This window comes from Anabrus simplex, chromosome 2, assembly GCF_040414725.1.
Source record: "Anabrus simplex isolate iqAnaSimp1 chromosome 2, ASM4041472v1, whole genome shotgun sequence".
Lineage (NCBI taxonomy): Eukaryota > Metazoa > Arthropoda > Insecta > Orthoptera > Tettigoniidae > Anabrus > Anabrus simplex.
This window is the reverse complement of record NC_090266.1, coordinates 701,346,959-701,364,147: the sequence shown is the minus strand read 5'-3', so window position 1 is coordinate 701,364,147 and position 17,189 is coordinate 701,346,959. Positions and strand designations below refer to the sequence as shown.

The 17,189-nt window shown below is 39.1% G+C and overlaps 1 protein-coding gene across 2 annotated transcripts in view; it reads right to left on the bottom strand.

Moving 5' to 3' along the window:
• The window catches only part of LOC136863045 (mitochondrial enolase superfamily member 1), a 197,364-nt gene that overhangs the window by 17,896 nt on the left and 162,279 nt on the right, over window positions 1–17,189 (bottom strand). For both annotated transcript variants that reach the window (XM_067139367.2, XM_067139368.2), the window contains one exon: window positions 16,151–16,332. In XM_067139367.2, coding sequence (XP_066995468.2) covers window positions 16,151–16,332 — 182 coding nt within the window. The remainder of the gene's footprint in view (window positions 1–16,150; window positions 16,333–17,189) is intronic.

Sequence of the window (17,189 nt, the reverse complement as noted above, 5' to 3'; positions counted from 1 at the left end):
GCAGGAGTGCCTGGTAAGGGAGCTCCGCTTCTCAGCCTTCTTTTCTTGTTTACACAATACCCACCTGCTTGTAGCAGTTATTGCCCGGGGTCCAATGTTGGATGATGCCTAATATGTGATGACTGAGGCAATGAGCCCCGGTCGACGATGCCATCCCTGCCGGCGTGGGAACGGCTTTTGCCGACAACTTTGTGGGGGGAGACATGGCCTTCCCCCCCTGTTGTGCCGACTTAGGATTCCCAGCCGGCACAGACTTGTTTGTGGTTGAAGGTGGGGTTGTCCCCCACTTCGAGCTTTTACTATTTGCGGCTTTGCTCACAGGAGCAACAGCCGCCTTGGGCACAGCGATCATAACAGGTTAGGAAGATGTAAACAATAAACCTGGAAGACTCTGTGCTATCTTCAGGTAGTCTAGCGTCTTGGCTGGTACATTCATAGAATTGTACTTATGGCACGCTTCCTGGTAGGAAAGACCATCCAGGGTCTTGATCTCCTGGATCTTCTTCTTACCAAGATATACCGGACAGATCCAATCTCAGGGTGAATGAAGACCAGGGCAGTTAGTGCAGCTGTAAGGAGTAGCTCACTCTTCCGTGCCGCGAGCTCCTCTTCCACATATACCACATACAGATGGATTCGAGCAACAAGATACCATGCCCGAACCTCTGGCATTGATAGAAGCGCATGGGAGGCAGGATGTATGGCCTCACATCGCAGCGATAGGTTGTTATCTTGACTCTTTCTGGTAACAATGACGATTTGAAGGAGCCAATGAATGCACCCGTGGCAACATCCTTGCCGTTGACTTTGTGTGTAATGCGCTGGATGTGTGTCATGCCACTGTGCATCATGTCTTCCATCAACTTATCGTCAGTGTTCAAGATGAGATCGCGGTGGAAGATAACTCCACGAACCAGATTCAAGGTGTTATGCTCGAGGCCTCCAATGATGCAGCGGACAATGACGGCACTTGCAGCGGTGTCTTGACCAGTATGCATCAACCCTCTCCCATGAGGCTCCAGTGCAGTGATCTCACATGGTTCATGCGCGCTGGCCCCGCACAACATCGGAGGTTGAAAATGGCATTCCACTGCTCCCTCTCAGGGCAACTTGTCTCGAGTTTCTCCACAGTATGGCAATGGACGATCTGATTGGGTGGCCACCACCTTCCCATGGGGGACCCGGTGGTCTGGTTGACATTGTCCTTGTTCCCAGTGATGATGATATGCAGGATCTCACGTGGCAGCTGAAACTCGGGTGGCTTTCCCTTCGTCCACACCCTATCTACTTCCAAGGTCTGAGCGCCTTCGCAGTCCTTCAGTGTGATGCATGAGATTGGCTCGTATGTCCCAGACTTGTCCCTGCTGGGTCTCCTCTTTTTCCGGGGTGCCAAACTCAATGTTCATACCGGCACACAGCTTAGTGCCAGGACGAGTGTCCTGGTCAGGTGGCACCCTACTTCATTGGTCATCGGTTCGGACTCCATTGGTGCTCAATCTCCTAGTGGAGGGTCCCTCCAGGTGTGTCATTGCAAGCGCTCCCTCCATCTCCTGGGATGTATTCAGAGTCTCTTCATGGTTCTGCTCCCCACCAAGCATCCTCCCCGGACGGATCTTGGTACCGTGGAGATTAAGCAAGGTGTCAGCTGCCTTGTGCTCTCAGTTAAAGGACACCACAGCGCCCTTTGAATACTCCCACAACCTCCTTGTAGGTCGAACATGGCTGGGGGCTGCATCTTACTTCCACCTTCTGTCCACGTAGAAGGTGATCCGGTATTTGGCTCCTTCTTCTGACTTCGATCCAGTCTCAAAATGGGTCTGGCTTGTCCCTCTGGAAGTGGTCCCGTCGTATCATGGGGTTTCCACCTTCACGCCATCACTACTGATGGGCTCAAATTGGGTCTCTGCAGCCATTGTCCTCTCATGCAGAGCACTCACTTCCACCGTTGTATCTCTAACTCCGGACTCCACAACTGTGCGCATTACTTCGGGCTGCTTCTCATCCAGTTTGATCTCATCCTGGACAACGTCACTGTTAACCTCAGTTTTGAGAGAGCGCACTTCATTTTCTAATTTTAACTGTTTGCCCTTCAGTTCACTTAAATATGATTTTCATTGGTGCTCGTTAGATCTTTTTTCAGATTTCAGTTCACTGATGAGTTCGTCATAGCTAGATAATAATTTATTTTCAAGTTCACTGAAACTTAGAAGAATCTGGAGCTGTTCAGAATACATTTTCTACTCACAGAAGTTTCTGCCCACTATGAAATGCGCTACCAGATTCTCGATTCAGACACCAGTTTTAATGTAAGAGATTATCTCACTAGTTCATTCCACTTGTTCTTCACCAATTCCGATGCCAGTTGTAATGGTTTGGCAGGTTAGATAAATGAGTACAGAAACTGGTAGTATTCTGCTTCTAAGATTTGTTAACTAATTACTAGAAGTATACATTAACACTCACAGGCATACCATGATCACAATTTACGCTCATAGTACATGACACACAATTATACAGTTCATGCTCTATCTCTTATTTCTCACTATTCGTTTACATTAATTTACACAGATTCCAGTCACTAGCACTACAGTCTCATTCAGTCACTCAGTTATTCCAATGCCACTGTCCCAGTCTACAGTTCGCAGCCACGTACGGCAGTCTCACAGTTCAGGATGATGTTTGTTGTCCACAATCTGACAGAACTCTGTTTACAGCCCCATGCTGACAACAGAGTTCTCTCCCACACTGTTCCAGAACACCCAATATTCTCTTCCAGCAGCTGGCACCAGAGACATAACTCATGACAACAGACGTACAGAAGGAGTCCTCAGTTCGACAGATGGACTCTTCATGGACTGCCCCACTCAATTCAGGCTGTCACTCACACTCAGCCACTAACTGGAAAAATCAACTGTCACGATGGCTGTCTACTGCAGACTAACATAGTTCACACTGAACTCACCCGTACTGAACTCATGACTGTAGCACCCTCTGTTTGCCTTCGCTCACTGGCTGAGTCCACTCAGTGAACTGGACTCCGCAGGTTCTCCTGCCTTATATACAGTACATCTGGGACAAAGTTTGAGATACTGTAGAAATCTCCAGATATGGAAGGATCTCAATCTGAGGCCATGTCATATATGTACCCCTCGAGGCCTCCAACGACGTAGCAGCCAATGACAGCACTTGCAGCGGTGTCTTGACCAATACGCACCGGCGCTCTCCCATGAGGCTGCGGTGCAGTAACGTCACACAGTTCATGCACGCTGGTCCCACTCAGCTTCGCAGGTTGAAAATGGCAGACAGAGAGGCCGTGCACACTCCACTATTTTCCAGCTGCTATGAGGATTCCATGTTAGACCTTCCTTCTCAATGAATTTCTCCTTTCAGAGAGTGTGGCTCTCCTCTTCTTAGCTTAATTTTCATTTTCATTAATTCTCCTTATGCTTTTTTTCCATTGCTCTTTATGTTCCAGTAATACTGAACTTCATGTTTTTCAAACACATAATGTATTCTTTATGTAAAAACAATTCCTAAGCATTTCTAAGGGTGAGTTTTATTGTACCTTCTGCTGAGCTGTATTTTCTACTTGTAACCGTACAAGAGTACGATCCCTGATTTTAGGTTAGCAAATTTTTGTAAAATAATTTGTAATATAAAGTAGTGAATATCATGTGAGTTTGTTAAATTAAGATGTAAGAACATAATATTGTAAGAAGAATTTGTAGTTAGGGGAAGATTGCATATGTGCATCATATTTTGTATACATTTCTGTTTGGGTAAGAGTCTGTGCACATGGCCTAGCAGTGAAGATTGTGCAACCTGGGAACAGTGACTATATAGGGATATATGGTTGAAGTCGGTTAAAAGTGTTGCAAAAAGTGGTTTAGAAACCTGGGGTATGGCTGGGAAGTGTATGCTGGAGATGGTAATTCATCAATGAGGATGAACATGCAGGATCGCTATTTGTAGATCGGCAGCTCAGAAACAAATCATGGAAGCTGCGAGTTTGAATGAGCTTGCGTTGACCAAGTGACGCTTGAATATGTTTCAGTGGTAGCATTGTCACCAATAGGCTTTGGCAGACGCTTCGCCATACGGAGCAAGCCTATATATACATGTGTGCGCATGCGATGGAGATATTACTTAACACACACACACACACATATACACACACACACGTGTGCGCATATGCAATGAATTGATTACTGTTGCTGTTCATGAACATTACGGTTGCTGTTCATGATGATTACCATTACGAAGTCTGTGCTGTACGAGTTCTCACTCACTCACTCACTCACTCACTCACTCACTCACTCATTTTTGCTAGTAGTCTCCATGATCTACCCTATCAAATGCCTTAGATAAGTCAATCGCAATACAGTCCAATTGACCTCCTGAATCCAGGCTATATCTTGCTGGAATCCTACAAGTTGGGCTTCAGTGGAATAACCTTTCCTAAACCCAAACTGACTTCTGTCAAACCATTTATTAATTTTGCTAACATGTCTTATATAATCAGAAAGAATGCTTTCCCAAAGCATGCATGTCAAACTGACTGGCCTGTAATTTTCAGCTTTATGCCTATCACCCTTTTCTTTATATACAGGGGCTACTATAGCAACTCACCATTCATTTGGTAAAGTTCCTTCATGCAAACAAAAATCAAACAAGTACTTCAGATATGGTACTATATCCCAACCCATTGTCTTTAGTATATCCCCTGAAACCTTATCAATTCCAGCTGCTTTTCTAGTTTTCAACTTTTGTATCTTACTGTAAATGTCATTGCTGTCATAGGTAAATTTTAATACTTCTTTAGTATTAGTCACCTCCTCTATCTGGACATTATCCTTGTAACCAACAATCTTTACATACTGCTTTACATACTCCTCGCATACACACTCCACTTGTTCATTAATTATTCCTGGAATGTCCTTATTGGAACCTGTACCTATACATACTCTTCCATTTTTCACTAAAATTAGTGTGGCTACCAATTATGCTTGCCATCATGTTATCCTTAGCTGACTTCTTTGCTAGATTCAATTTCCTAGTAAGTTCCTTCAATTTCTCCTTACTTCCACAGCCATTTCTAACTCTATTTCTTTCCAACCTGCACCTCCTTCTTAGTGTCTTTACTTCCCTCTTATAATATAGTGGATCTATACCATTCCTTACCACCTTTAAAGGTACAAACCTATTTTCACATTCCTCAACAATTGCTTTAAACCCATCCCAGAGTCTGTTTACATTTTTATTTACCGTTTTCCACCGATCATAGTTGCTTATTAAAAACTCCCTCATGCCTGTTTTATCAGCCATATGGTACTGCCTAACAGTCCTAATTTTAATCTCTTCCTTTCTTTCACATTTATTTTTAATTACCACAAAAACAGCTTCATGATCACTAATACCATCTATTACTTCGGTTTCTCTATAGAGTTTATCTGGTTTTACCAGCATCACATCCAGAATATTCTTTCCTCTAGTTGGTTCCATAACTTTCTGAATCAGGTGCCCTTCCCATATTAACTTATTTGCCATTTGTTGGTCATGCTTCCTGTCGTTCACATTACCTTCCCAATTGACATTTGGTAAATTGAGATCACCTGCTACGATCACATTTCTTTCCTTATTGTTTCCCACATAGCGGATTATCTTATCAAATAATTCTGAATCAGCATATGCGCTACCCTTTCCTGGTCTGTACACTTCAAAGACATCTAGTTGCCTATTATCTTTAGAAATGAGCCTTACACCTAGAATTTCATGCTTGTCATCTTTAACTTTTTAGTACCTTACAAATTCTTCTTTCACAAGAATGAATACCCCCCCCCCCCCCCTCCTACCTTTCCTATCCTATCTCTATGATACACCCTCCAGTTTTATGAGAAAATTTCTGCATCCATTATATCATTTCTCAGCCATGATTCAACTCCTATTACAATATCTGGTAAGTATATATCTATTAAATTACTTAATTCTATTCCATTCTTTACAATACTTCTACAGTTGAGGACTAACAGATTTATGTCATCCCTACTTGATTTCCAGTTCCCTGTTCCCTTAACACCGCTGCCTAGCGCACCCTGTTTCCCTGAATGTACCTCCCTATAACCCTTCTAAACAAATTTCCTAACTTATATGTAGCACTGCGGTTTAAGTGAAGGCCATCTGAGCGCAGATCGCTATCTCCTACCCACCCATTAGGATCTAGAAATTTCACTCCCAGTTTCCCACATACCCTCTCCATAGTCTCATTTAAATCTCCAATCACCTTCCAGTCAGTATCCCTCCTACACAGTATTCCACTGATAACAATCTCCGCTTCCTTAAACTTCAACTGTGCTGCATTTACCAGATCCCACACATCCCCGTACTTATACCTGCTTGTCTTACGTTGTTAGTACCAACGTGAAACACTACCACCTTCTCCTTTCCCTCCTCCTTCTCTTCTACTTTCTTCAACATCTGCCTTAACCTAATTCCTGGATAACACTCTACCCTGGTACCCTTTCCTCCACACACTTTCCCGACATGTCTAACAATAGTATCTCCCATGACCAGAGCCTCAACCCTACCCAACTCATTTGATCCCCTCCCCTCCTGGTCAGTCCTATCCTTCCTGACAGCTGCAGAAGCTACTTCCTCCTCCCTTTTCTCCATCCCATGGCCCTGTCCCACCTGTCTTTTCCTATCCACTACTCCACATTTCCTTTTCCTACCTCTTCCCTTTCTCCTACTTCAATGGAGTCCTTAGCCTGCAATCTCCTTCCCCTTAAAATATTAGACCACCTGTCTTCCACAATTCCCCCATTTCCTTCCAATCCCTCTATTACACCTACTGTATCCTGTACATTGTTTGGAGGCCTACTTTCCTTCCTGTCCTCTGAGAGTATCCTAATTATCTCCCTCAAGCTCTCCAACTCCTCCCTCACACTCCTTAATGCCTGGCCACATCCACAGTTCCTACACTCACACTGCTTAGTCATTTTTTTACTAAAAAATGAAAAGAAAAAAGAAAAATAAGTTCTTTACGGTTGCATTACTTTACCATACTTTTTTAAAAGGTACAGTAAAAGGTACCTCAACAGTCTAACCTAGTCAGCGATCAGTGTAAGACGTATTGAGTTGAGGTGCTGGGAGAGCCGGCGTGGAGTGTGAACGGTGTGTAGAAAAGTAAGACAAGAGGGAAGCGGAAGATGATAGGCGTGGATCAATATCGTGCAGCTATTGGAAGATGGCAGAGGAGATGGAAGAATGAAACAGCCAAAATTAAAGGAGGTAAAGTGGTAACAAGAATGATGAGCGAGATGATACTGGTGGCAGCTGTGATTATGGTACTGCTAACCATAGGAGGTGTAGAGGTTAACCCCGGCCCAACCCCCAGTGGCAACATGAACTGGGAAGACGTGGAGGTTATAAGAAGAGTGGTGAAAGAAGTGGTGGAAGAAGTATGCCCATTCGAACAGATCAAAAATATGATGAAAGAACAAATGAAGGAATTTGAACAGATGAGGCGTTGGATACAGGGAAAGGCAGAAGAGACAATGAACAAAGTGGAAACCAGCGAGAGAGAAATTATATTACTCAAAGCAAAAATAAAGGAGATGGAGGAAGAGGTGGTAAAGCTGAAAGCAGAAATTGGAGACAGTAGCCGAGAACGTAGGAAGAAATGCTTATTTATATATGGAGTGCCGGAAGATAAAGGAGAAGATAAATTGCTGACAACCTACAAAGTGGTGGAAGTCATCCAGAAAATGATGAGAATTAACTTCAGTGAAGTGGATATTGATGACGTAGAAAGGATAGGTAAAAAACGGGGTGATAGGCCGATAAAACTGAAGTTGTTTTCTACCCTGATGGCGGAAATAGTGTTAAGAGGCGCAGATAATATACGGAATACAAAAATTTGGATTAAAACAGACATGGGAAGAGAAGGGGTAAAGAATATAAACACTCTGAAGAAGCATTTGGTCCGGGCTAAAATGCAAGGGTTGAGAGCCTATATTAAGGGCCAACAATTAGTAGTAACCAATGGACTCTGGACCAGAATGTGGACAACGAAGAAATTACGAGAAATGGAAGAGAACAGGAAGGACGAAGTGGTAGTGGGGAAGAGTGTGGAAAAAAGGCAAGTCAAAGACAGTAAAATGGGCGGAAACGGTCATGGAGGCAAAGAAAGAACCAAAGAAAACAAGGCACTGGATATAAGCTCGCAGCAAGAAGTAATGAACTTGACAGATGAGATTTGCAAATCGATCGAAGAAGGAACCAGCGAATTCGTAAATGAGATGAGGAAGGAGACCAGGGCGACAAGGGCACTAATTAAGGAGCTGACCTCGGAGTCCCATGTGAGGGAAAAGAGGAAGATACAGGGAGCGATTGTGGGGGCGGAAATCAAGATGTGACAAGAGCACACAAACCAAGTGAAAATACGGCTGGGAGACAGGAAGAAGAAGCAAGAGGTGCACTGGCAAAAGGGAGAAGTCTGAGCCTAAGAGAGATATGGGGTAAAAAGAACAAATTGGACGAAGGCATAGTGACAAGAAGCAAAAAGGAAATTAGCAGTAGAAAGTAAAGTGCTGTACATATGAGAATAGCTGAGTGTGTGTGTGTTACGCATAAAACTATGTCAAGAGTAGCTAAATGATAAGAGTGATTTAATAGGCAAATTAGCAGGCGGTATAATGCGTAGTGAATGAGGAAGAGAGTGATTGTAAATTGGACAGGTGTTAAGGATAACGCTAATATGTGCGGATGGCTTGCTTATGAGTTGAGGGTCCTAGTTAACTGTGAGTGAATATGGTTTCATTTAAGGTGGTGAGTTGTCTGGATTCTAAAGTTAATAAATATAGTGAAATAATACAGGCTGAATAGTGCTCAACAGTAACGCAACGTAAGGTGAATAAATAGCACACCGGCACTACAATGGAGGTAATACGAAGCCAGGCTTGCAACTTAAGTAGGACGTAAGAGAGGGCAGTGGTCAAGAAAGAATGCGCTGAGTGCGAACCCGGCCGGAAGTGACATACTCTCTGTCTAAAGTGCAGATACAGTCGGACACCGCATTGTACTCGGCTCAGTAATACGTTGCCAGTTTTTTAGTTCATTATGTTGCCAGTTTTAGTTTTTTTCTCCATTACTGCCATATTGCCAACAGATGAGAATACCTTGTTCCAGTAGTTATATTTGTTTTCGTTCTATCCCCTTTCTTAATAGTAATATTGAGATTTTCTGAGGTTTTGTTTTATATCTGAAAAGATATCAATGCACCATTGCCATTTGATTATTATTATTTACATTAATATTGCCTTTTTCCTTTGTTTGTTGTTAGTTATGTTTACTTTACGAGAGTTATTATATGTGCATGTCAGCTTATGTTGCCTAGGTTGGACATGATTATTTTTCTCCTTAATAGATCAATAAGGCTTCATTGCTGTAGGTCTGGAAGAAAAATAAAGACATCTATCTATCTATCTATCTATCTATCTAAAAGTACCACCTAAACAATACCAGAAGATTTTTTATTTAATTAACAATTAACAAAAATGCATTCCTGCTCACAATTTAAATGAAATTTCGGAAACTGTGAATATGCTTTTCGAGGCACTACTCAACAGTTTCTCCTTGAACAAGCCTCACAACAAACTTTTACACACTCACTCCCCGCCCACTGGATTCAACCCTCCCCTACTCTCCCTTCAAACTAGCTTTCATCACACATGGCCTCCACAGTTCACCTTCAGTCAGCTGTCAACATTAACACACACTTTGAGCTAACCATTCTTGGGCAGGCAAGGACATAAGTAGTCAGATGTGTCCCAAATTATTTCCAATTTCACTTGTATTTATAAGATGCTTCAAACTTGCCTACTTTTAACGTTGCTAATAGCCACCATTTTCATTCTAGAGATACTCAACTACAACATAATTTCTTCATGTATGATATTACAATCAAATATTCCACCTGCCTTGTAACTAAGAATTGTTAACATCATCATCATGCCAACAAGAAGAGCTCAATTATCTTATTTATTTGGAACTATAACATGTGTTTAATATCTTTGTCTTCACTTTATTAGAACCAAATATTTGTGCTCCAGAACAAAGCTTAGTTTTACAACCACAATATAAAATGTACTCTTTTGACATTAAAAACACGTATTCCAACATACCCATCACAAAATCCTTAAAGATAATCGAGGATAATTTTTGGAAACATAGTAAATTAAGCACATAGGAAATTGAAGAGTTCTTAAACATTTTAGAATTTGTAACTTCTAACAATTACTTCACTTTTAATGGTAAAATCTATAAGCAAGAAAGTCTTCCTATGGGCAGGGATAATGGCAGAAATTTATTTGGACCATTTGGAAAATACCAAGATTCATAACAAAATTGTGTTCTGGATGCGCTATGTTGATGATACGTTTGCTTTAATAGATCACAACATCACCAATGGAGATATCATCCTTGAACAATTAAATGCGGTTGACCCATGGATGAAGTTTACTTCCGAAGTTGAAACCAGTAACTCCTTAAACATTTTAGATCTCACCATTAATAGCAGCTTGAACAAACTTTCTTATAATATCTATAGAAAGCCTACCTAAACCGTAAACACCGTTCATCAAGATTCTACGCACCCGGACTCTTAAACAAGAGCAACATTTTATAGTCTAATTTATAGAGCTTTTAACGTCCCTTTATCTGACGCGAATTGAAGGAAAGAACTCAACACCATCTACTTTATTGCGAGAAAAAAGAGTTTTGGCAGGCATTTCTTAGACAGGATTTTCAGTAAAATTGTTAATAAATCCACCTCAACTCTGCTCAGAGAGACAAAAAAGAAAGTAGATAACTATGCCACCCTCACTTACACCAATAGAAACATTTATGAAATCACAAATATTCTAAAGAAATATAATATCAACATTGCTTTTAAAACAATCAATTACAATGCTAATCTTTTCTATACCATAACAAGTACAAAGTCAATAATAGCAGTAACAAATACCACAAATCAGATGTATACATGTTCAATTGTAACCAATTTCCAGCGAGTTACGTTGGTCAAACTGGAAGAAGCTTTATAATTAGATATAAAGAACACGGCAATACCTCCAGACAAAACAAATATTCTGCCATAAGTACTCATATAAGAGAGTCCAATCACTTCTTCACCTCCATAGAGCAGGACTTAAAAATTCTTTGCTTTATTAATAATGGCAATGTACTTAACATCTTAGAAAACATCTTCATCAATATAGACCAAAAATGCAATCCTGTTCACAATTTAAATGAAATTTCACACGGCCTCCACATTCACCTTCATTCAGCCGTCGACATTAACACACGCTTCGAGCTAACCATTCTTGGGCAGGCAAGGACGTAAGTAGTCAGATGTGTCGCATATTATTTCCAATTTCACTTGTAATTATAAGATGCTTCAAACTTGCCTACTTTTAACGTTGTTAATAGCCACCATTTTCGTTCTAGGGATACTCAACTACAACACAATTTCTTCATGTATGATATTACAGTCAAATATTCTGCCTGTCTTATAACTAGGAATTGTTAACATCATCATCACCCCAACAAGAAGAGTTCAATTATCTTATTTTATTAGAACTATCACATGTGTTTAAGATCTTTGTCTTCACTTTATTAGAACCACACATTGGTGCTCCAGAATATTCTTCAAAGCAAATAATTTTGACATGCGGTTTAATTGACGTATTCTGTAATCCGAATCATATTTTAATACATCATCGTCATGCCACAAGAAGAGCTTGATTACCATATTTTATTGAACTATCACATGTATTTATATCTTTATTTTCATTTTAATAGAACCAAATATTTGTGCTCCGGAACATTCTCCAAACAAAAAGATATTTTTAATATGAATTTTAACTGGCATATTAGGTAATTCAAATCATTTTAATGTGTTTTTGTCCTTGTCTATTGTACTTATCTTTACAATTATTTGGCTGATGATGTCTACAAGATAGACAAAACATGTACCGATATTTCGTTAATTGTTAATAAATAAAAAATCATTTAGTATTGTAAAGGTGGAACCCTTGACTGTACCTTTTGAAAAGTATACGAATGACAATACATGTTTTACAATGAAGTTTATTTTATGCAATTACTCTACTATTATGGAATCATGACGAGTGGATTAATCGGTAATTACATGTTCCTGGTGAGCACTCGGTGGAAGACGCTAAATAGTGTTCGTTTGTTAAGTCACACTCTGGATTATTCCTCTCCGAGGAAATGCACACTGTGAGGTAGTTTACATGTGTAATCTGGAGGTAATGTGTTGTTGTGCACAAGACTGATTGTGGATAGATAAAACTGTAGGCCAAGTATTTATTACTTGTTCATTCTTTGAATAATATGACATAGTTGTTGTTATTTATTAAGCCACAGCAGCCATTTTACATTTAAATTATTTTATTTATTTATTGGTGACAAAAGGTCCCATGAGCTTCTGGCTCGTGATAGGGATAGTACAGTACATACTTGGTAAATTAATTCCATGGTGATGGTGCTATTTCATTCAAGAAAATGAAGTTAAGAATGGACAGTCGTTGTACTTGTATGAAATAATCAATTTGAAGCATGAACTTCAGAACTATGTATAGTTGTAGTTTATAGCTTGTAGATGTTGTTTGTGGATGTTGATGCAAGTGTGATAAACAGATATAACTTGAAAACAATATTCTCTCACCCATAGGTAAATAATGCAAGCATCGAGCTTGAATTATTATTATTATTATTATTATTATTATTATTATTATTATTATTATTATTATTATTATTATTATTATTATTATTATTATTATTTTATGATTATGAGTCTTCTTATTATTATTATTATTTGTAAAATATGGCTATGAAGTGTTACATCCAGTTAGTATTTGTTTTATAATTACATCATATGTACATACTATACGATCGTGTTATTTGTGAGGTTATGTCATGAAACATGCATAGTATACAGACATTTATATCAGTTCAATTAATGTAAAACCTGTATATAATTTATTCTTACCTGTATATATAATTTGTAATCCACTACAAAATTGTGAAACACACAGTAACTTCCAGAATGGTACTGGGTAGATGAGAACAATGGAGAATATTCTGTACACTATATCTATGTATTAAGCACTCTAGAATTTTCAAGAAGGTATTTTTTGTAATGTATCTTTCTAGAAGCCTGGCCAGGCACATATATAAGGAGGCGATCTTGACGGTAGAGACAAGTTATTGTTCAGTAGAATTATGAGTAAATAGGTTATACTTGTGACCACGTTTTGTGACATGCTTTTTTTAAAGCAGTTATCTGTTTCAACTGTGTTTTAAGGTTGCAATCTTCATGTGCAGTGATAGGCAATTGTCAAAATGGCAGTTTGTGATGTGCGTGTTTTGTTTGTGACAGCAGTGATTAAGGTTATGTGTGTGTTTAATTTGTAAATAGATGTGAATAAATAACTGTACCAACTGACAGCATTTTGTGTGCATCTTTGTGGATACGTTAATTTTTATATTGGTCTCAACAGCTGATGATTATTTTTGGTGTTTGTCTTATTTTATTTTGTTTTGGGAGTAAATTCTTGTAGTTAAACTGAGAGCAAATCTTTTATTGGTAGAGTAAGGAAAAATCTGGCATGCTACCCAAATTTAATTTCAGGGTTAAATAGTAACAGGTAAGGTAATGAAGTAAGTTTGCAGCCTCGTCAACCTGATGACCGTCACCTAGGGAGAGAGAGTTCTTTCATGCTCTACAGAGTCAATTATTCCTGTAAATGTTTTGCAGGTGGCACCCAATTTTGTTATTTATATTTTATTCTAGTTATCATTAATCCATTTTGTGTTTCAATTTTGCCGTAACATTACATATTGGAAAATTATCAGATTGTCACAGAAGGATAGCAGATATTCAAATTTAAAATAGAACATCTTTTAACCTACAAAGCAAGATTTGGTGTCAAACATTCCAAACATGTTCAGCACCTCCTTAGAAGATGGTGGTAACATACATAGCATGGGCAGACAACACCAACAGTATCACACAGAAAGGAGATATAACAAAAGTCCATGTAATGGTTTAAAATAAAGCAGCAAGGTGAAGCTGAAAATGAACGAGAGTTAACCAACGAGCTATGGTTAAGAAATGAAGCATATCCTGAAAGAAAGTTCCAGGGGAATGGAAAATATACCATATTAACTGTATCATATAATTTCAATGTTTAGGCAGTCTGTGATGACAGATGGTGGCACCAAAGCTGATGTGAAAAACTGAATAAAGAAGGTAAATGCAGCATCTGTACAACTATACCCAGAATGAAGATCCTGTGATATTTCTCTGCGAACCAAGTTCGGAATATTCCAGAGCTATATAAAGGCAGTCCTCATGCATACAGTAGATGTGAGATATACTAAGTAAGTGCAGAGATAACAAGAAGACCACAAGCTTATATAAATTGCTCCTTAAGAGAGCAAAAAAAGCTGTGTTTGTTTGTATCTTCTTCTCAGTCACCACTGACTTGCATTTAGGCCAGTCGCCCTGGTGGCAAATTCCCTTTCTGTTGTTTACCTAGTCTTTTCTTAAATAACCACAGAGAATATGGAAATTTATTGAACATCTCCCTTAGCAAATAATTCCAATCCCTAGCTCCTCTTGTTATAAACGAATACTTGACCTGATTTGTCCTCTTGAATGCCAACTATATCCTTATATTGTGATCTTTTCTACTTTTAAAAACATCACACAAACTTATTCATATACTAATGGCATTCCACACCATCTCTCTACTGACAGCTCGGAACACACTACTTATGATATAGATATTGATTCCCTTACAGAACCTGAAATATTTGTCCCGAATGAGTAAATTTATAATACCAATATAAATGGTCCGTTATTGGACATCATAAATTTTTCAGCTAACTCATTCCTGGTTACCAGCGTTTCGCCCCAGTGTGCTAAGTTGGGCTCATCAGTTGATACAGAGCACACCCACCAAGACGCATGGCTAGTGCATACCGTGGAGGCCACTGCGTAGGCTACTTGGAGCCACTGGCAGTGCCAATGCACTATGAGACTTCGTCTCATTACCAAAAATTGATGCCTGCCTGGCCATCAGATGCAATCTGTACAGTCTTAACGATCCAGCTGTGTGTGCGCACTAGGGTGACTAACTTTTTGCTGGTGAGCGTATGATAATCTTACAAAATCCCTTACTCTAAATAATTTGACATCCTCAAGATGTCATTGTCTTGTATGATAACTTAACCTAATAAAATGATATCAATTTATACATACAGTAAATTAGTGAATCTTTATAGCTGTTCAATTTCAGGTTCATATGTTCGTACAGTTTCATACTTCAGGAGTATGTAACTCCTCCTCTAACTTGTATTGTCCACCCTTAAGTTCTTTCAACTTCAGTTCATCCTGACTGAATTGAAATTGTAACTTAAGTTCATCCTGACTATATTTAAGTTCATCCTGACCAGATAGAAGCTGTCGTTCCATTGTACAAAGCTTATCTAAGAAGGTACGTCAGACAGCGTGTTCCTTGTGTAGAAATGGGAAGGGAGAAGGGGAAGACAGGAGGCGGGAAAGAAGGAGGAGTTTGGGTTGTAGGAAGGGTAGGGTGGAGGGAGAGTGGTTAAGGGATACAGGATTTAAAATTGTGTTTGAAAACTTCTTCTAACAGAATATTAATTTTTTGTGATATCTGATTCAAATTATATGTAGGAATATTTCTTTGATCTATGTCAATATATAGGTTCTCGAGATAGTTTAATAATTTACTTTTATTAGCTCGATGTAAAAAGTCATGTCTTTCTCTATAGATTGGAAAGTGTCCAGAATTGGCCATGTGTTGACTCATTGCCAAGAATTTACAGTATTTTATGACATTTTAATGCCATAAGGAGCATTATAATAAATTTAGTTGATAGTAAAATATGTTATTTCTCTGAGTAGTCATTTTAGTTTTAAGGACCCTGACAACATGTGACAGTATACACAGGAAGTTAAAAATTAATTTGAATTCTTTCACATTTCTTTAAGAAAGTTTGGGCAATTTCCATACTGATCATCCCAATGGAAACTTACCAGAGGAGCTTGGTAATGTGCTTGACGAACCACAACAGGATTTTCAAAGTGCTCATGCTCCTGATCTACGTATTCAATCATCCGACCTTCACTTGTTCCGGAGAGACACACAAAATCAAACATCTGAAGATGTTGCACCATCTCGCACAAGCCAACACCTCCAGCATGAGGGCATACAGGCACTACAAAAAAATAAAAATTATGCAAAATCCAGAATAGTAAGCAGAAAAAGGGAATTAATCTGATGTTTGGCTGTACATAATGTTTTAATCCTGAAGGCTGGTTAGAATCTCAACAGCCACATCATAAGCTGTCATAGTTAGCCAAGGTGTCACTGAAAAGGCATACTAAGGAAATGAGGAGAAAGTAAGTTTCCTGTTGCTTTCCTCATCACACCAGAAAGCGCCATTTCCTATCAGTCTGCCAAACCCACTGAAATGAGCTCACCAACTGACTGTATGGCTGACATGCAAATAGGGGTAACATACATTATCCCAGACTGTTACACGATTATACATCTTGTCTGGGCGTGCAGGAGCAGATGAAAATATTCTTCATTTGTTCTCAATTTTCCTTGTAAAACTGTACTTAAGAATGAATGAATTTATATATTTTGTAGTAATTTGTAACAGAGGGTATTTCTAAGTGAAAAATTTAAAAGATTGGACTTGTTCTACAATACTAGCACATATGGAACTTCAGCTTGAAAACAGTTTTTTCTGACTATCCAATTCAGCATGTGTAGAAAGAATTTTCTCACTGATGATGAACTGTTGGAGAACAGAATGAGGGAGCAAGATGACAAAATGTGTGAAATTTAACAGTGACTAGAGTGACTTCTATGAACTAATAAAAGGTGATGGAGATATCATATGGAAAGCTGTATCCTCAGAAAAATACACATGGTACATGGTACATGGCCATCTTCATTTAGCCCTACTGAGTTACACCTCTAAGTTAAGGTTATATTTTACTAAAATATCATAGTTGTCCTCATTTTTCTTTCAGAAATATGGTAGCCCTACATTCACTACATTTA